Source organism: Orbilia oligospora, assembly GCF_000225545.1.
Source record: "Orbilia oligospora ATCC 24927 unplaced genomic scaffold scaffold00215, whole genome shotgun sequence".
Lineage (NCBI taxonomy): Eukaryota > Fungi > Ascomycota > Orbiliomycetes > Orbiliales > Orbiliaceae > Orbilia > Orbilia oligospora.
The window spans coordinates 708,317-728,169 of record NW_011645772.1 but is presented as its reverse complement, the minus strand read 5'-3'; the positions used below and the strand labels follow the sequence as shown (position 1 = coordinate 728,169).

Genomic DNA, 19,853 nt, shown 5'->3' with positions numbered 1-19,853 from the left:
CTTTTCAATCCGTAATTCGCCATACTTCCGTACCGTACTTAAAACATGTAAATTGTAAATTTCCAACAAATCCAACGGGTACACAAGATTTCCCCAGACCAACAGGATCATGAAAGTGGGGTTTCAATTCCCAACTTTCCCCGTCGGCCCTTTTGGCAAAAATCTGAGGCACGAAAAAAAGGCCCTGGCAGGCAAGGGCCACCACTTAAGCTTAAGCGACCTTGCCGCAGGTGTCCCACCCCATGCCATGGGCGGCGAGGCATTGAGCAGGTGATGAGGAGGGTCGTAAACGGTGCCCATTGGCTTGTTTCCTTATCGATATCGTCTATGCATGACGTCGGCCCCACCACTAAAATTCTCGCGACGTCAGGATTCCATAAGCCCGAAGAAACACATGTATGTACTTACATACATACTCCGCAACAGCGCAGGAACATACCGAAACATTTTGCCTTTTTCTTTTTTACCCCAGATATTTCCGCCCTTATGAGACCTCACTATATCGAGTAGCTTGTTTTGTTTTACTGTGGAGTAGTAGAACCGCGGCTGGGAGGTGTGGCTGTGTTGTCAATATACCGACCCGACGTCGACAAGCTCAAGTGGAAAGCCTGTGTGACAATGCCCAGCTTCTGACGTCGACTGCGACCAGAAATACCACAAACCCAACAAGAACAACCTCAAAGGGATACATTCGCATCGATCATATCATTCTAGGCCAATTGGCCTCTTTAGAACATCATGTTCTCACTCTCAACCACCCGCGCGCAATGTCTACGTCGTGCATACCCTCGTTCTATACGACAGTCATGGCGATTCCAACCTCCAAGGCGTCACGCGACAGCGACAGCCATACCGACAGGAGCCACAGGAAATACGGACCATGTCGAACCTACAGAATCTCTATCTAATGTTCTAGAAAGCGGATTCATAGACCTCAAACCAAATGAAGGACTTCTATTCTACGATAGTAAGGCACCTCTAGACATTCTTATACTTATTACCATTATAATCTACTTGACTAATGAATATTGATACGTAAAAGATATCTACCCCGTCTTCTCCGCCTTCCTCGATACCCGCTTCATCCCCGTCCGTCTCGACCAAATCTCATCCGCCGAAAAGCTGATAAAATACTCAATCCCCAAGGAGTTCCCCATAAAAGTCAACCAAGTAATCCCACGTGTCAAAGAAGGCGGTGCATTCGTCAAATTCGTAAAACCTGCGAACACAACCGATCGCGAAGTCGAACAGCAAATGCAAAATTTACTCCAACAAAACAAAATTCGACCGTGGTATAGTCCGTTCGGTCAAGTTCGATGTTTCCTAGTCGAAGGGAGACCGTGGTTGGAAGATCTACAAAGATTTCCTGCGGCGAGATTAAAAGTTGAATTCGAGGGACAGGATGTTTCTCCTGAGCAGTTATATACGACGTTTAGACGATTTGGAAGGTTAATCGATATCAATCCGCTACCAAAGGACTCGAAGGAACTGCCAAGATATGCATACCTTACCTTCGGGAAAATCCGAAGTGCAACCGCAGCGAGAAATTGTCTTCACGATCTCAGAATAAAAACTGCAGATGGGAAAGAAACACAATTGAGAATTTTATATTCCCGAACTGTAAAGGCTCATACGATCAGAAAGTGGATTATTGACCATCCAAAAATCGTCCTTCCAATAATTCTGGCTTTCATAGCAGCAATCGCAATAGCGGTATTTGATCCGTACGTCATGAAAACAGTATACCAATCAATAGAAGACCACTCATCTTAACTGTCTTTAGAATCCGCACGTTTTTCGTCGAAGCCCACATCACACACTCGCTAGACTTCGGATCCAAAGCATGGACATGGTTCAAAGGCGCCGCATCTACCTATTTAATCCTCAACAAGAAACCAGGCACGGAAGGTTCCGGAGACCTATCAGTCCTCTGGGAAGAACGAAAAGAAACCGTCGAAACACTTAAATCATGGCTACTAGAAACCACAGAAACCGTAAGTCGATACCATTCACCCAAAATCGCCCGTGTTCAAGGAGTATTCTAAAAAGAAAAACTTTGATAGTTCATCGTAGTACAAGGACCCCGTGGATCTGGAAAGCGAGACCTCGTTCTCGGTGACGTTCTGAAGGACTGGAAACATACACTCGTTTTCGACTGTGAACCCGTTCAAGACGGCCATGGAGACGCTCAAATCATCAGGGCCGCAGCAGCTCAAGTTGGTTACAGACCGGTATTTGGCTGGTTAAACTCCATAAACAGCTGGGTCGATCTCGCCGTCCAAGGTACCCTAGGTACCTCAGCCGGCCTCAGCGAGACTCTAGAAAGTTAGCAACCCCACCCCCCAATCTTGAAATCTTTCCCCATCCAAAATTCGTTACTAACACCCACCAGCCCAATTCACCAAAATCCTCCAAAACACCGCTACAGCCCTCAAAAATGTCGCCATCTCCCAACGCCAAAAGACCGACAAAGACATCTCCCTTAACGACGACGAATGGCTAGAAGCCCACCCAGAAAAGCGTCCAGTAGTAGTAATCGATAACTTCCTCCACCGCACCGACGTCGCCGGCGAAAAAATCTACCAAAGACTCTCCGACTGGGCCGCATTACTCGTCTCCGCCAACGTCGCTCATGTAATCTTCATGACTAACGACGTTTCATTCTCAAAACAACTAGCAAGAAGTCTTCCAGATAGAGTCTTCAGAACTGTAATGCTAGGCGATGCATCCCCTGAAGCCGCAAAACGTTATGTTCTATCACATATCCACAGCGGTATGTCAGATGAAGAAAAATCAAAGGAAATAGAAGAACTAGATAGTTCGATCGACCAACTCGGCGGCCGTCTAACAGACCTCGAATTCCTCGCCCGAAGGATCAGAACCGGTGAAATGCCCGCACAAGCAGTATCAGAAATCGTAAAAACTTCTGCGAACGAAATCTTAAAACTCTACTTCTTGGGCGACCCGGCGAAGAGGTCATATACCAAAGAACAAGCGTGGACACTCATCAAGATGTTCGGAAACGGCAAAGAAGACCAATTACGATACAACGAAGTTCTTCTCCACGGAATTTTTAGCAAAGGTGGCGAAGAGGCAATACAAGCCCTCGAACAGGCAGAATTCATCACCATCGTTTCTGCGGAGGGTAGGCCTTGGGCTATCAAACCCGGGAAACCTGTGTATCGCGCTGCATTCAGGAAATTACAGAGCGATAAGGTCTTACAAGCAAAATTGGATATTGACGTTGCAACAGAGTTGACAAAAACGGAAACAGCTAACGTGGCTAAATACGAAACCGAACTCACGACGTTGGCTCAACTTCCTTCGAAGCCGTGGGAGATAGCTGCTAGGGTATCATACCTACTAAAGAAGCTACAAGCGAGTCAGGTGAAGATCGAACAGTATGAGAAGGAAATTGGAGCTTTGAAGAAAATCCTGCAAAGCGAGTTTTAAGCTTGATTGTATTGGTTTGGGGTTCGGAGTGCGTGGAGATTGAAGCTATCATGCTTAGTCCCTTCGATATCGATTGCTCAGAAGATAACGGTTTTCTTCTCTTCTCTTGTTGTACATAAGGCATACAATACCCGTAAATTACCCCTCATTATAGCTACTTAGGCAGTTCTACATATCCTATATAACAATGGCATGGATAAAACCCATCCTCTCACTATTATATATTAAATCAGTATATATATGCATATATGCTCCAAATATATCCCAAAGCTGCGAGAGACCTAGCGTTGTAAATTTCGCGTTGTCCGTCGCCACCAACTTCGCGCGCGAAATGACTGCGTTCGTCTTGGCGTCCTTGCTCAAGCTTCCACATTCCCCAAGCCTTGCCTCCTCCTCCACCAATTGAACCACCCAAAGAGTCTATACCACTCTCAAAATCCCACGATGTCCTCACGCCCCCGTCCAAAGGCCACGGCAGCTTCTAGCCGTCACGCTTCCGCAGCTTCAAATACCCAATTCGATCTCCGAAACCCAAACACGCTCGCTGCAGCAGAGCAGGACGAAGACTATGACGCCGAAACAGCCGCGATCCTAAATTTTGATGAAATCAGCGGACAATCGAGAGGCGTGAAGCGAAATGCAGTCAACTTGGATGGATATGATTCTGACAGTAGCAACGAAGGATTTGGAGGCGGGAAGGAAGATGGAGACGACTTGAAGGAGTCGAAGAAGAAGAAAAAGAAAGAAGAGGACGACGATGATGACGATGATGATATGTTTGGTGGGGATGACGATGCTGATGGCGAGAAGATTGGTGACGAGAGCGGCGATAAAATACCTGGGAAGAAAAAGAAAGATGTTAGGTTTCTGGACATTAAAGACATCGAAGGACAGGAAGACCAATCCGACGACGCCGACTCAGGAGATGACGAGGAACAGCCTGAAGAAGAGAATGAAGAAGTAGATGAAGAAATTGGAGCAGGTGGCAAGAAGAAAAATGCTCCTAAAATGGACGGATTCAACATGAAAGCCGAAATGGAGGAAGGAAGATTCGACGACCAAGGAAACTTTGTACGCAGGGCCGTTGATCCGGATGCAGTACACGATTCGTGGCTCGAAGGTGTCAGCAAGAAGGAAATGAAGAAAGCAAAAGAATCACACGAAAAGCGAGAGAAGGAAGCTAAACTGCGAAGGAGAGAAGAAGATGAGTTGATCACTGGAGAATTGGTATCAAACTTGATATTATCCCTCGAACGAGGGGAGACGGCACTCGAGGCCCTTGCTAGATTGAATACGGGAAAGAAGGTTACAAAGCCAAAGAAATCATGGCAAAAAAAGAAGGGTAGAGACATGGATATCGACGGCGCTACTGGAAAGGAGCCAGAAGATCCTAAGGAGAAGGAACGGAAAGAGCAGATCGAAAAGATTACAACAGCAGCTGATAGATTGTTATCCCGAGGGTTCAACGAGATATACGACGAGCCGAGGGAGTTCCTTACCAGGTTGTATAAGAAAGAGACCAATGAAGACTGGGTCGAACCGGTCAGGGAATCAGCGCCTGACGAGACAACGGAAGTAGTGGACGAGTGGGAGTATAAATGGAGCGATGGCCAGGGTGACGGTCAAATCCATGGCCCATATGGGGGTACTGAAATGAAAGCCTGGAAGGAAGCCGGCTACTTTCAGGAAGGTGTAGTATTTAGACGGAAAGGCGAAGACGAGAGTGAATGGACAAGGCTTCCAGACTTTTAATTGGTGTTCCATTGGCCTTACCACCATCATTTATCTTGTATAATAGAGCAGCTACCATATGCATCATTTCTATTAGGCATGGAGTTCGGAGTCTTTCTTTATGATATAATGAACACGAACTTCCCAAATTTATAAACTGCACTCTTTTTTTATTCGTATTTACCTACCTACTTAGTATGTACGTAAAAACTATCATGATTTACAATAGAGGAATATGGATCTATAGACTAGAGTTACTATAATGTTATATTGGTCTAGTTTATAATTTAGACGGTGGCCTAGTCTGCAGTACGAGACTAACGGTGGCCGAGAGATATTTGTTAACTTAATTATATATATAGAACTCTAGTGTCACCTTTACAAGCTTAGCACACATGTATTACGGTAAAGTATGATACCAATGGAAGATATTTTCTGCATCCCGGCCCTTGTAAATGAAATTCAAGGAGCCCGAGCCTCTAAGAGATATTTTTTGTATTTTTTCTCCCATCGCCTCCTCAATGATATTACATGAAGAGCATGTCCGCCCAAAAATGAAGCGCCACGCTGAAATGTTTTTTTTTGTTCACCCTCGCCGATTTTTCTTTAGAACACAGATATGGTTCAGGGTTCGGCTTTGAAAAAAATAAAATTATGGGATCGAAGAGAATACCTCGCACTCCAACTCCCGACTGTTTCTCCATAAAGCATCCCAAGATCCCTCCGAGCAAGAACGAAAATGATAAAAAGGAAAAGTAAAGCAGCAGAAAGGCGGAGATTCCATGACCAAATACCACCAGAGCGGTCATGATAAAAAAAAGAAAAGAAGAAGGAGCATTGGTTTCGGGAACAGCAATCAAAATAGGTTGTGCTGAAGAGTATCCGATTCTCGTTCACAAATTCGATGAATCATTAGGATTTAGGATGGCATTTGCCATAGTTAGGACAGAGAAGAAGAAGGAGCAGTAAAGAATAAAGCTAAACGAGCAACAAAAAGGAGTAACAATTGATAAACCGGAGCATTTATTTCATCGTTGCGTGGTTGTTGTCAAGGGACTGGGAGCCTATTTGAAAAAAAAAAAAAAAGTATATGCTCCATTTACGTAAACAGTCGCCTTGCCGCTTGGCCAATCATTATGCAGCATGTCAAGATACGGCATAAAGGATTGGTATGAGAGCTTTAGTTAGAAGCCCTGACCGGTTGTGACTGCGGGTGAGTCTGCTGCTGCTGCTGCTGCTGCTGGCCGCCACCGCGTCCTCTTCCTCTATAATAGCCTCTGCCACGCCCACGGCCGCGCCAGTTACCACGTCGGTAGCCACTATCAACAGATCCTTGGCCGAATGTTTCGATGTTCTTTCGAACCTCCTCATTTCGACGGTGGACTCCGGGTCGACCATCAGCGCCAACCTCCTTGGCCTCAGCACGCTCTTTGTTCTCACAACTTATATTATCGAAAAAAGAGCTGCCCTTGTTATAAAACCCTCCTGTTGGTGCGATGATAGCTGGTTGATCAACTGATGGTTTTCTTTCGGTTGATCCTTCTTGCGCATCAGTAGTTGATGCGCCGTCCTCGCCATCAGCAACCTTAGTAAAGCGAGCGTTGGCCAATTCGAAGTCGTAATCCGTGGTTGGGACATTAACTTTCCTGGGTTGGTGAGGGGAAGCGTAAGGAACCCCACGTCCTCGGCCTCTGCCGCGGTATTGAGAAGAGGGGATGTTATTGTTATTGTTGTTTTGGCGGTATTGTTGGTTTGTACCATTTGTTTGCTTAAGCTTCATCGCTTGAACCTTCCTTTCCAAATCAGCAAGTCCAGGAGAGTCTGAGGCTGGCTGCGCTTGGGCTAGGGCCTGTTGAACAACTGGGGCTGCCGGAGTAATCGTTGTAGTCGTGGTTGTAATAGTTGTGCCCGTTTGTGTGTGGCCAGGCTGAGAACTTCCAAATGCTCCACGGCCACGAGCACCTCTTCCTCTTGTTCCCGCATTTCTGGGGCCCGTAGGTTGAGTTGGAGCAGCAACGGTAGTTGGCTGAGTCAAAGCAGTGGTAACGTCTGGCTTGGATTCCAGAGGTGGTGGGGGGGGAGGCTGTTGAGTTGGAACAGCTCCCTTTGGTTCAGGAGCTGTGTCCTTGTTTTCAGCAGTGGTGACTGGAAGCTCGACCTTGGCCTGGGTGGGAACAGGAGCGGGGGCGGGGGCAGATTGAGGCTGCGCACCCGCCTGACCAGCAGTTCTGTTTCGGTTATCACCTGGCGGTGGGGCTTGGCCTGGAATTTGTGGGCCTGGTGGGAATGGAGGGACTCCATAAGGGAATGGACCAGCTGGGAAGCCAGGAGCACCCGGGCCACCTGGGAATCCCATATAAGGAGGCTGTGGATAAAATTGACCACCAGGTCCGCCTCTTGGACCACCCATTGGACCGGGAGGGGGATAAAATCCAGGTGCAAAATTTGGGTTAAATGGCGGCTGGTTTGGGCCGGGCCTGCCGTTCTGTTGATAGTTGAGATGTTGAGGTGGGGGGTAGCCTGGGGGCCTTTGAGCCTGCAACATCAGGTCGTGTAAGCAGATGAACGACAACAATTGGTTCAAACAACTCTTGGGTAAATAATGTTCAATGTTGCTGCAATCAGAAGGAAGGCAACGGAAATCTCCGCATGGTTTTGCGCTTTAGGACAATGACAATAAAATTGTTTTACATCCGAAATACTTCATCATTTGACAGAAAAAGGAAAGAAAAAAGATATAATTTTTTTTTTTTTTTTGGTGAAAATGATTTGGTGGGGAGGTGCTTCAGACTTACGTTGATGATGGCGGGGTCATTCGGGAAAGAGGGTTGTGGTGGTGGCGGCTTTGGGGCAGCCTCTGGGGCCTCCATCCGCAAATCCTTTACATCGCTACCCCGGAAGACGATGTAATCATATATCTCATCGGTTCCATCGACTTCATTGGCGGGATCATCGCAGCGGCCTTCCGTTCCGTGATTTGTGACGTTCTCCAATCCAACAGTGGAATTTTCAGAGTCGATCTGATGGAGAGTTCCGACATAGCTGTGGGTCAGACGCGAAGTTAGCTGACAGAAAGACCACGAAATAACAAATGGGTAGTTATTAATCACATACCGGATATCGCTACGCGAGATTAAAGAAATTCGGGATCTATAGACGGATAGGTATCATCGTTAGTGGGTTGATTGCTTCACAACGTGGGAGCAATTGGCAAGGTGTTTTTACCCGATGAATTCGGACATTTCGAACGACCGATTACGGAAACCAACACAGCTGATTCAAATGGAAGGGATTGAAGCTATTAGATCGAGTCAAAGAGCCGATGTATATATTCTTGATATTAAGTCGTAAGAAACGTTAGAGATGGCTGAGAAAGACACGCGAGAGAAAAGAAGCCGTGAAAAGACGTTAAAGCGAAAGAAGCCGTGGACGAGAAGAGAAGAGAAGAGAAGAGAAGAGAAAAAAAGAGAAGCGAAGAGAACAGAAAGAGAATAAGAAGGGGATTCGTTAGGAGATGAGACGTGGACGGATGATGGCGTGAAGTGGAGGAGGAAGCGAGGGAGGAGATGGAAGATGATGAAGATGAAGATGAAAGCTGGAGAGGATGATGTTGTGGTTGGTTGGAGATGGCGGACGGTGAAGAAGAAGAAGAAGAGAAGGAAGGAGCAGAGCCCGTCAGGTTTTGTGCCCGCAAATTTGCGCCCACAACAACACCACCACCGCCACATGCACACAATGCAATGCAATGAAAGCTAAGCTAGTACCAAGTAACAATTATCTATTACTTAAAATTCCCATGCAAAAATGGAGGAAAATATGAAGGAGACAAAGGAAAGGAAAGGGAAAGAAGAAAGCATTGCATTCCTCTTCAATCGTGGCTCCATATAACAGTCCCCCGATCACTAGTTCTAGTAGATATATTCGGTGCATAGCATAGCATAGGATACCTGGGACGGTGACGTTGGTCACAGAGCCAACGTCAACTGCAACACCTCAACACATTTCCCCGGACTCCACATGCTTGCTCCACCAGTTCCTCTGTAGTGCATCCTTCACGATAGAATCACCATCACCATGGATGCCCCTTCAACCCCAGCCAGCCAGGTTCTTGACGAAACCGACCCTTCAAAGCAAGAAGAATTCTCCCCTGAAGATGACCGTCTCTTTCTCTCTCTAGAAAACTACTGCTGGGAGGATGATCCGGAGTTCCAGGTATGCATATACATCATAACCTCGGGTACCAAATTACCCCAGATATCGCCTACATATAACTAATTTCATACAACATCTTATGAAGTCCGGCCTTACCCAAATTCTATCTACGACTACAGACCCAGTACAAGTCCGACATCTCACCCGACAGGCCAAATGCTTCTTCTACTCCCGCAAAATCTCCCGTCCTATCTCCTTCCCTATCTACAGCGCTTGGCTGGACCGTGAGGAGAACTCAGCGCCCAGATGCCGCTCTCCATCTTGTGAAGTTGGCCCACCGCTCGACCCCACACCGATAGAGTCAGGGAGTAAGAGTAACCCCAGTATCCCATCCGATACTCCAACAGATAGTACTGCAGGGGACCCAAACGGAGATGATAAAACACCATATCCAACTTCTTTTGCACAGATTGTGGAATTGATCACATCCGGCAAGCCAATTCCTGGTATCAGGGAAATCCCAAACACCCTCAACGCTGCTCCGCCGACTCAGAATAGTGCACAGCAGAGAAGGAAACCATGGGAGGTCGTAGCCACCCCAGAAGGTGGTGTTGATAGCTTACCTAGCCCTGCACCCACCCCTGAGTCGTAGCATTATAAATATTTCTCATTTGCTATTTTCGTCACGTTGAAGATATGGAGGTGCTCGGAGTTCTGGATTTGCTATAATACAGTTACATTAGGGGATATCCAGGGATTGCGTGTCGAGCTAGCCTAGAAAACATGCCATACAACCTACACCCCAAAGTGAATATCGAATATTAAAATGCCACATTACAAGGCATCTTGAGGACAATCTTTTTAGAATTAAAAAAGAAAAAAGGAACCAAAGCGACGCCGGTTGTTCACGTGTGTTCGTAAAAGTTACGCGCATTAGGTATCGTATGTTAAAGAGGAGGATAAGAATGCAAAAGCTGTAAAAGAACGTAAGGAGAAAAAGAACAAACAGGCTGTATGAGGAAAGAAACCAAAATGATAACAAAACACTTGGATTTTTTTCGTCTCCTCCCGAATGAAACATTAAACGCCCTGATATACATTTTCGAAGCAGAATATATAGCAGGAGGAAAAGAAGAAACAGAAAACAAGGAAACATAAAGGCATTTTTTGAGACCATCCCATTCTTCTCATGCTTTTCGCAAAGAAAACTTTTTTTTTTTCGGTCATGAATGAAAGGCATTCCCATCGTTATGAAAAATAAAGAAACACAGATTAAGAACCCGTGGTCAGACCCTTGAAAACGAAGCAACATTCCCCTACATAGCAACAGACTGCATAAGCCGTGCGGTGACCCTGCTAAGGCCTGCGACTCTCTTAAGGATCGACGCCCCCGGGCTCTCTTCAGACACAGCCATATAGAACTGTTGCAAGCGGGAAACGAGAACTGCTGTGATTCTAGGCAACATCGTTTGGGTATTATCCTCACGCTAAGTTGGGGTTTTAGTGAATGTGCATTTAAGGGGAAAGTAGTAAACAGCCAGATCAACTTACAATAGTGTGGAAATCATTCAAGCAGGCCTCTAACCACGCCAAGCGTTCGTCTGTATAGGTATCGAGATTCCCAGTAACACTTGCGGCGATTGTAAGAGCGACGACCTGGCTAACCTTTGGAATAACATCGTATGGGTTGTATTTGACAATAACATTTTCGAAGTAGTAGTCTTGAAGTTCTTTGCTTTGGAGCCAGGTCAACATCCCGTTTTCGAGATCGCCACGTCGGATCAGGTTCTCAATATCATCGCCCACCAGTTCAATCTCCGACTTCGCAGTCATCGGTGTTGGTGGAATCGAAGGATTGGTAGCACCTGCTGTAACTGCAACTGCGGCTGCGGCTGCGGCTGCGGCTGCGAGCTTTTCTTGATTAGCTAGGAGTTGTTGCTGCATCTCAATCATACGGGCAGTAGTAGATTCCAGAGTCGAGATGGTTTTTGCCATCTCTGCGACAGTGGATGTCAACTGTGCAATCTTCTGTTGGTCCTCCTCATGAACTCTTCGTGCCTCTTTGAGAGCTTGGGATGATTGCTTAGAAAGTTGATTAGAGAAGACTTTAGAGATATTATCTCCAATGACTTCAAAGGCTTGCAGAGACTGCTGCAGGTTGTCGCGAGCGGCTTGGTCCGTATCTTGTCTCAGAGGAGTAAGGATATTCTCAGCAACATTCCCGAGAACTGCCTTGGAGGCCAAAGCCTTCTCGACAGTCTTTGGGACGGTTGCTTCCATATGTCGTATGATGCTGTCAGACAGAGCCGCGGGAATATTTTCCACAAGAGCTGATTTGATGTCAATAGCTAATCTTCCTAGATGCGAAACAAGGATCTTTTCGACGGTCGTCTCCAAACCAGTTGTCAATGTGTTAGATACCACTCGCAGAACGGCTTCCTGTTTAGCATCGGATGCGGCTTGTTGGACGCGACGATCATCATCAAACTTGCGATCTATTAGAGAGGATTGTTAGCTACTAAATCTAAGGGACGACTTTTTTTTACTATTTTTTTTTAAAAAAAATATGCAACAACTTACAGAGGTTTCCTATTTCCTTCGAAAGGGCCTGAGTGAATGATGTATTGACAGCTTCTTCAATTTTCTTGACCTCGCGTTCAAGTAGCTCGGGAGAGATACTAACAGTCGACAGAGCTACTTTCTTCTCCTCCCGGTCTTTACCCTTATTTTTCTTCGGTTGGGGCGCTGGTGACGGTTCATCATTCTCCAAGGCAGGTCCGGCAAAGGAGACAGTGTTGACATCCCTGCGTGGCTTCTTGCCACGGCCCAAGCCGCTCATAGAAGCAGCCTTGCGTCCCTGTCCATTGGTGACGGGCGGCTTTTCCTCCTGCTTCTCAACAACAGGTTCTTCTTGAGGTTCGACAGCCTTGGCTTTCTGTGGTTGCTGGTTTGGAGCCTGAGCCTTTGGAGGTTCTGGAACAATAGGGGCGAGGGTGGTTTTCGGTTCCTCTGTCTTGGTGGGTTCCGTAGGCGACGTGATAGCAGGAGGGATAAGGGCGGATAGGGTACAAGCACCGGTAGCAAGAGCATCAAGACCTTTCATCACTCTAAGATTGCTATCGAAACCAATGTCCTCCTTGGAAAGAGAAAGACAAGTGAGTCCTTTAGTATGAGAAATGTAGAGCTCAAATATGGGTAGCTTTGCATCATCGCCTGGTAATTGGAGTGAAGACGCCGAATCAAGAATTTCAAGAGAGATGAGCTGTCCTCTATCGCCTAGAGAATACTCCACAATTGAGGACATTATCGCGGTCGCGTCGAGTTTTGGCAAATTGGGTGACTGCTCGCTGACAGCCTTGATGAAGCCGGCTTGTGAAAATGGTTGAAGATTGTACTTTGGAGTCGACAAGTGGATGAACGAAATTGTGTTTCTATTCGGATTCCCGACGACGATAACGCCGCTCTTGGGATGGTAGCTCAAAGAGCAGAGGCCGTCGCTTCCGGAGGAAGAAGTCGGGAATCGAAGCTCTTGGACGGCGCGTCCTATCGCGATGTCCCAAAGCTGAATCACATGGTTTTGTTGCAACCCTACAATCAAGTACCTCAATGCTTGACGTCGTTCGTACGGTTGCTGTTTGTCAACAAAGATGACGGATGTAGCCTTATACATCTCACCTGGACCGACGGCAGAGCGTGTGAGAACAGGTTCCGTCAAGATCCTAGCGGTTTCCGAGGGGTATTCCAACTCATCCTCTCCACGTTCGAATTCGACGAGCCTACTGACGTCCCAAAACTTGATCTTACCAGCCTTGTCGATCGTTACAACCGTAGAATCGTCTTCAGAAAAGCAGAACTCCTTGGAAACCTTTTGTGTGTCAATGGTGCGAGAGTGGTTTGCATGATACGCCGTGTCGTTGATCTTGACGATGCCACCATCCTCGTCGGCGTATTGGCGAGCAGCATCCGCATGGATCAAGCTGATGAAACGACCGCGGCCGATTGCGAAAACCTTCGGATGGCTCTGAGTAAGATGCGTCCGAGATTTGGTGAGGCCTCCGTTTTGGTCTTGGAGTGCCGAAGGCGGGAACAGGAAACTTCTATTCTCCATAACCGATTCGTCCATCGGGCCATCAAAGCCGTCGAGTTCACTCCACAGGACGGTTCCGTTGACGCCAACGGCCAAAACTTGATTTTCCTTGCCCAGAGCAACATTAACTGTTCGTTCGGTGCTGTCTTTCATCAAGACAACATCTTGGCCATCCTCCTGTCGAATAATTCTAACCCCACCCTTGGATTTTCCTGTTGCGTAAACAATGTACGAGGGCGAGGCAGAAATGAGGTTGCGATCCATCTGATCCACATTACGGGTCATCTTGGCGATATCGCTAAACCTCCCACCGGGAACGGTGACAGTTGGAAGGGCATTGAAAGTGATCTGGGAGAATGGTTTCATGGGGAATTTGTAGATCGTAAATGTTGCCTTCTCCGCGCTAGTCTCCAAGTTTTGAGAAGCCCCAGGAGTTGTACTCTCGAGAGGTACAGTCTCAGGCGACAGAACAGCGGTTGGGGGTTCAACAATGGTTTGGACGGTGGTCGCTTGAACAGATGTCGCGACAGTTAAAGCCTCGGCAGTGCCAACGACGGCATCCTCCTCTTCAGGCCCAGCCATACCCTCTACAACATCAGGAATGTCCAATTGAGCGTTATCGTCAAAAAGCTCTTCATTCTGATAAGTACCAGTATCCTCGGGAGGAGTGGTATTGCCACCTTCGAATGGGTCCGTCTCACCATCGAACACGTCGGTTTCACGATCGAATGGATCCGCGACATCTTCGACGTACGGTTGAGTTAGCGGAGGTGTATGACGTTCGACATTATTCGCGACGATATCGGTGAGAGACGCTTTCGGCTCCACCTGCAACACGGCTACATCCTCAATAGCGTGGGGTGGTGGTGGGGAAAACGGAAGGGGGATGTTGGAAGGCGTTGAGAGACCAAGGGGGTTAGCGAGAGAAGGGCTGCTATGGCCGTTGGTAAGAGAGGCCTGTTGCATCTTGGGGGAACGATTGCGTGGATTCGTTCGTGAAAGATGTTCAAAGGGGTTGACATAGGTGAAAAGTGGCTGCTTGACGGGGGGCTGGTCCAAGCCTGCAGGCGCCGTGTCTGGAATAGTAGCTCCAACCGAACTTGGCTCACCAACGGGCGACGACTATATTGGGGGGTGGTCGATGACATGTTAGACATAACTTTAAACGACGCGAGAAAGATTTCAAGATAGCATAAAAAATTTTATTTTTTAATAATAAAATAATGATAATTAAAAAAGAAAAAGAAGAAAAAGGAGGGGTAGAGATGTAGCTTACCTCGGGAGACTGCTTATTCTGCTGGCTAGAGGCGGACGCGACACTACCGGCATCATCTTGAAGTGGCTTGCCTCGTCCGAGTATTTGATGGAGCAGGTCGGCAGCGGCCGGGTTGGCGACTTCTCGAGGAGCAGGGGACATGATGCTTCGCGGATCATGGACTCCACCGGTGCTATCAGTTTGAGGTTGTTGCTTTGGGGCACTGGAAAGAAGCGATGAAACCAGATCGCTGAGCGGCTGGTCATGGGCAGGCAGCGACTGGCGAGTGGGCATAGGCTGAGGTGGAGGTGGAGGTGGAGCAGTGGTAGGACCATCAGCAAAACTGGTACTCCTGGCACCTTCACGAACGGCTTCAAATCTTAGTGGCAACTGAGGGATATTATCGACAGAGCGACGTCCTTGATGAGCAGCCTGCTGGCCAACGTTCCCGCTGGTTTGCTTGTGAAGAAGACCCATGAGATAGTTTTGCGGAACCATAGGATCGCGGTCATCGGCACTAGAGTGACGGCCATGTTCGGCGCCTAACTGACGATTGAGCTGGGTGGGAGCGTGTGATCCATAATGCATTGGAACGTGCATTGCCTGTGAGTCAATGGAACCGAAATGAGGCTGAGGAGAAAAACTGGTAGGATGGTGATGTTGTTGATGGAAGCGATGAGCAGTTGGGTGAGCACTGATAGCGGATTCAAGAGTCTGTAACAGCGAGTCATTGCTAGTATTACGCGCATGTCCATACTCGATTCCGAAGCCCTGAGGCATTGCGCCATAGCTGGATCGCTGGGAAGGAGGCAGCGAACTGTAAGATGGCTGGTGATGGAACTGAGGATTCGATGAAGGGCGGGATGGATGTTGTTGTTGTTGTTGTTGATGAGGGGAGGAGGCACCGTTGGCCCCAGCTGGTCCATTGGATCGCAGCTTATCGAAGAGCGAATCAAACGATGGCCCGGGACCGGCCATTTTGAATTGGATTATATGTATGTCGTGACAAAAGCGAGCGCCTTTGTTTGAAGCAAAAGAGCCGTTGAGGTTGGTTGGTTGGTTGGTTGGGTTTATTAAGAAGTTCAGTCAATAAGTAGTTAGCGGGAAACGCCAAGAGCCCGTTGGAAGCACAAGAGGTCGTGTTCGCGACTTTTTGTCCAGGTTAAAGGGAAAGGGAGAGAATTAAGGAAGTAAAAGGCTAGCAAAGGCAGGAAAGATGCCGATGAAGTCAGATAGTTATGGGAGATGATGGTGAAGTTGGTGAAGTTGGTGAGGTTGATGAAGTTGATGTGAGGAATGAATTGTAGGTGGAGAAGAAGAAGAGGAGGAGGAGGAGGAGGAGGAGAAGGGAGAAGTGATTGGTGGGAGCGGAAGGGGAGGATGAGAACAAAGTGAGTTGGATGCGTGAAGATGGCGGAGTTGTTGGAGGAGAAATAGAAGGCAGCTTTTGGGTTGAATGAGCATCACATTAATTAACATATTACACATTACATATTACATCTACAGGATACATCTACAGGATACATCTACATCTACATCTACATGACATCTACAGGATACATCTACATAGTCTTGTAACTACTGGTAATATAGAATATAGATAAAAGGCAATGATGACTTGTCACCGTCAAATTTAAACCCTCTACGTAACCAATACCCGCTCAGCACGTTCAACCATTTTGCGCCTGCGAGGTTTGACTCTGCCGGTTGAACCTCGCATGGACATTCTTATGCGACCGATTCCATACTAAGTACTTACTTAAGTAGGTACCAGGTATCTTCTACTTCAACATCCGATATTATCTTCTATCATCACCAATGTACCAGGTACAGACCCTTATCCACAGACAGCTGAAAATCAAAAGCGAAGAAAAAGAGGAAGCTTAGCCTAAGCGAACGGCCAATTTCATTTCGTGCATGTTCATCCTGTTCTGGACTGGGACTTAGACTGGGACTCGTCTGCAGCTGATAGTCAGTCTCTACTGCTTCCTTACTAATTAAGTATTCAGCATCAACAGCATCAAACACCTCCAGCTTTCGCCTTCTTTCCTTCTCCATCGACATCTTCATCTTCATCTCCAGTTCCCATTTCATTCATCGATCCCACCATTCGTTCCCGGTGAACATTAACTGTTAAAACCCCTTGTATCCCCGATTAACTAATCAAGAACCATCGACGACGACGACGACGACGACGACTTCCTTTTACCTACCTACCTATCTACCTACTTACTTACACACATACTACGTACACCATCCTCTTTCTCGAGCTCAGCCGTCGATAGTTACATTTCCATACTTCCAGAGCACAACAGTAGCAGTCGTCCAGACGGCTAAGCTCCCAGTCCTCCTTCACCATGTTCTGCCTACGGAGGTACGTCAGTCATTCCACCTCTCCATTCTTATTCTTATTATTACTCTTATTCTCGTTCCCCACTATCTACTCCTCCTTTTTTCAATCATGCTAACATTAATACCCCCATTCCCAGTTGGCTCCCGCTCCTCTTCATCCCTACGTCCGCCAGTCCTGCCTTCATCGTAATGTTTCTCATCTCCACATACCTCTTCCATAGACCCTGGTAGGAACCCGCAGATCCCAATCCTTCCGAGTAACTTCAACTTCAAGATTTTTCAAAAAGATACTAATTTAAATATAATAACCCTAGTCCATACTGTTCCGTAATAATGCTCATTCTTTTCACATCATCCTGCCAGTGGTCCGACCGCTGTTTCCTCGATACAAATAACGGTCACTGGTTCGAACCAAGAATCCTCTCCCATGCTTCCGTATCCAGCACAAGCTCCACAATAGCTCCCGGTCCCGGTCTTCAGCTTCCCATGGGAGATCTAGAAACTCAGGTGGGACAGTGGACAGGTCTGGGGCTAGAATGGTTAAGAAGTTTCCTGGGAAGTAGGGAATGGAGGGTTCCGTGTGTCGATGTGACGGTGAGGCTATGATAGGAGGTAAGAGGCGACGAACGGATGGACAGACGAGGAAGATCAAGAAATTTTATTTCTTGTGTAAATTTTTGTAATTTTGCTTTTCTTGTCTTTTGCTTTTCGTCTTCCTTTTTTTTTATTCTTCGGGTAGTTTGAAAGGGGAAACAAAAACGGGCCTATTAGACTGTGGATTGAATCATTTTTTTAGTTCTGTTTTTTCTAGGCGGATAGCTTTTATTCTACGCTCTTTCCCCTTTGCCCTTTGCTGCAAAATATTCTTCGGGGGCGGTATCGATATCCTTTTGTTCTTTCTTTCTTCTCGGTCTTGCTTTAGCTTTATCATTACTACCACCACCACCACTACCACCACCACCACTACCACCACCACCATCATCATCATCATCATCATTATTGTTTTCACCGGTTTACGAGATTACCTATTCTCTAGTATTAGGATCTGGTCCCTTCCCGGTTGGTGTTCTCCGAGGGAGGATATGAATTTGGACGGTACATATATGCAGACCAGGACACGCTATTATTGCTAAAAGGTCAATCGAAGCCTCCTTATCAGAGGATCGATATCGGATTAGAACCTTCAGTTTATATGTATTATTACACACTATCTATCATTCGCTTGCAAAATTCAAAAAAAAGATAAAAAGGATGAGGCTAATAACAATATCGAAATGCTAAACCCCATTACCAATTATAACCCATAAACGCCCATACTTGAGTACTTGCTTCAGAAGTAAGTAAGTAAGTAGATATGTCAAGCAGTCCCACTACTGCTATCCTTCATCTTCTTTGCCCTCTCCTCAGCAGCTCTGGCCGCCATAGTCCTCCTGTCCTCCACATCAACTGCACCCCCACTTCCTGCTCCTCCTAACACAAAACTGCCTCCGGTCCACCCACCGCCATCCGCCTCCTCAACCAACAACCTCTCCCTCTCCTCCCCCTCCCACAAGATCCTACCACCGTCCCCACCACCCTCCAACGTCCTCCCACCATGCCTCCAATCCGCCTCCTCAACCCCCTTCAAAATAACCTTATACAACTCCCAAAAATCCCTATCATGGTCCCCATGAACATTATGCGCCAACTCATGACATAAAGTCTTCCTAACCGTTTTATAATCCCTATACCCATCATACCTATCAGTCCTCAACCTCAACAATATCTCCTCGCCCGCATTCCTATTCAACCCTAACGTCCTACTCTCATGCGTCGTATGTTCCGCCGGATCCATTTCCGATAACATCCCCACCGAGAATTTATGTTTAATCATAACAGCTTTTATCCCCGGATCTGCCGCTAATTTTCGAAGATAGGTTTCTGATCTTTGAGGGTTTGGAAGGTGGGTTAGGACCCTGATGGGACCGAAGGTGTATTTACTCTCATTGGAGGATGTGGTGAAATCCACCCGACGATGGACAGGTTTTGCGGGTTTGATGGGTCCCGTGCCGCCGAATTTTCGGAGGGTTGAGGCGGAGGGGGAGTTTGCTAATTTTATATCTTGGATTGCGGCGTTTGAGGAACCGATTAATAGGATCTTTTTGGGGGGCTGGGGGAGGGTGGTTATTGGGAGGGAGTCGTCTTTTAGAAGACCGAGTTTTGGGGCGGTGAGTTTTTGGTATTCTGGCGAGATGGAGAAGGTTTGTTGGATTTGGAGACGGAGGTCGGAGAGGGTGGAGTGGGTTGGCAAGGTGAAGGTGTGGGATTTTCCGGAGTGGGTTATGAGGATCGAGTGGGTGGCCATGGTGCCGTCGTCGTCGTCATCTATCAGTTGGGGTTCTGAGGTTGGATCCATACTTCTTATTATATTATATTGTATCTCTTTGGCTTCCGGGTTGGAATGTGATAAAATAATAATAATAATAATAATAATAATAATAAATAGATCTAGGTTTACAGATCGAAGGTCTCAAGGATGGGAGAAATGGGATGTCCGAGTTATTTATGCAGTGCAGTGCACATCGATCGAAGTATCTCCTGCGCTGCACCCTGCTCTGTCACCTAACTCATGTGAAGTACTTATGTATGTGCGACATTCTGCGGGCTTCCATCTGCGCTTCTGACAAATCACGCTGACACGGGATCAACACATATCAACCGTTGCATTTTTCATATCAATTAAATCCAGTAAATTCAACTCAACCTCCTCAACTAAAGACATTTGCTCGGGCTCAAGACATAATATATGTACGCCAATTGCAAAAGAAAAGAAAAAAAGAAAGA

At 46.9% G+C, this 19,853-nt stretch overlaps 7 protein-coding genes across 7 annotated transcripts; 4 read left to right on the top strand and 3 right to left on the bottom strand.

Moving 5' to 3' along the window:
• Window positions 1-738: 738 nt before the first annotated feature.
• Window positions 739-3,453, top strand: AOL_s00215g219 (uncharacterized protein; the record flags this gene model as incomplete). Its single annotated transcript, XM_011129421.1, has 5 exons — window positions 739-967; window positions 1,043-1,724; window positions 1,784-1,994; window positions 2,064-2,325; window positions 2,393-3,453. 5 exons carry the CDS (start codon window positions 739-741, stop codon window positions 3,451-3,453), a joined length of 2,445 nt encoding a protein of 814 aa, XP_011127723.1.
• A 444-nt stretch (window positions 3,454-3,897) lies between these two features.
• Window positions 3,898-5,205, top strand: AOL_s00215g218 (uncharacterized protein; the record flags this gene model as incomplete). Its single annotated transcript, XM_011129420.1, has 1 exon — window positions 3,898-5,205. The coding sequence occupies one exon, from the start codon at window positions 3,898-3,900 to the stop codon at window positions 5,203-5,205; it is 1,308 nt and encodes a 435-aa protein (XP_011127722.1).
• A 1,159-nt stretch (window positions 5,206-6,364) lies between these two features.
• AOL_s00215g217 (uncharacterized protein) lies at window positions 6,365-8,426 on the bottom strand (the record flags this gene model as incomplete). Its single annotated transcript, XM_011129419.1, has 4 exons — window positions 6,365-7,720; window positions 7,980-8,226; window positions 8,299-8,334; window positions 8,410-8,426. The coding sequence occupies 4 exons, from the start codon at window positions 8,424-8,426 to the stop codon at window positions 6,365-6,367; spliced, it is 1,656 nt and encodes a 551-aa protein (XP_011127721.1).
• Window positions 8,427-9,258: 832 nt separating this feature from the next.
• Window positions 9,259-9,988, top strand: AOL_s00215g216 (uncharacterized protein; the record flags this gene model as incomplete). Its single annotated transcript, XM_011129418.1, has 2 exons — window positions 9,259-9,396; window positions 9,482-9,988. 2 exons carry the CDS (start codon window positions 9,259-9,261, stop codon window positions 9,986-9,988), a joined length of 645 nt encoding a protein of 214 aa, XP_011127720.1.
• A 664-nt stretch (window positions 9,989-10,652) lies between these two features.
• AOL_s00215g215 (uncharacterized protein) lies at window positions 10,653-15,656 on the bottom strand (the record flags this gene model as incomplete). Its single annotated transcript, XM_011129417.1, has 4 exons — window positions 10,653-10,823; window positions 10,888-11,831; window positions 11,917-14,545; window positions 14,700-15,656. 4 exons carry the CDS (start codon window positions 15,654-15,656, stop codon window positions 10,653-10,655), a joined length of 4,701 nt encoding a protein of 1,566 aa, XP_011127719.1.
• Window positions 15,657-17,035: 1,379 nt separating this feature from the next.
• On the top strand, window positions 17,036-17,636 carry AOL_s00215g214 (uncharacterized protein; the record flags this gene model as incomplete). Its single annotated transcript, XM_011129416.1, has 2 exons — window positions 17,036-17,052; window positions 17,345-17,636. 2 exons carry the CDS (start codon window positions 17,036-17,038, stop codon window positions 17,634-17,636), a joined length of 309 nt encoding a protein of 102 aa, XP_011127718.1.
• Window positions 17,637-18,387: 751 nt separating this feature from the next.
• On the bottom strand, window positions 18,388-19,425 carry AOL_s00215g213 (uncharacterized protein; the record flags this gene model as incomplete). Its single annotated transcript, XM_011129415.1, has 1 exon — window positions 18,388-19,425. The coding sequence occupies one exon, from the start codon at window positions 19,423-19,425 to the stop codon at window positions 18,388-18,390; it is 1,038 nt and encodes a 345-aa protein (XP_011127717.1).
• Between the last annotated feature and the right edge of the window lie 428 nt (window positions 19,426-19,853).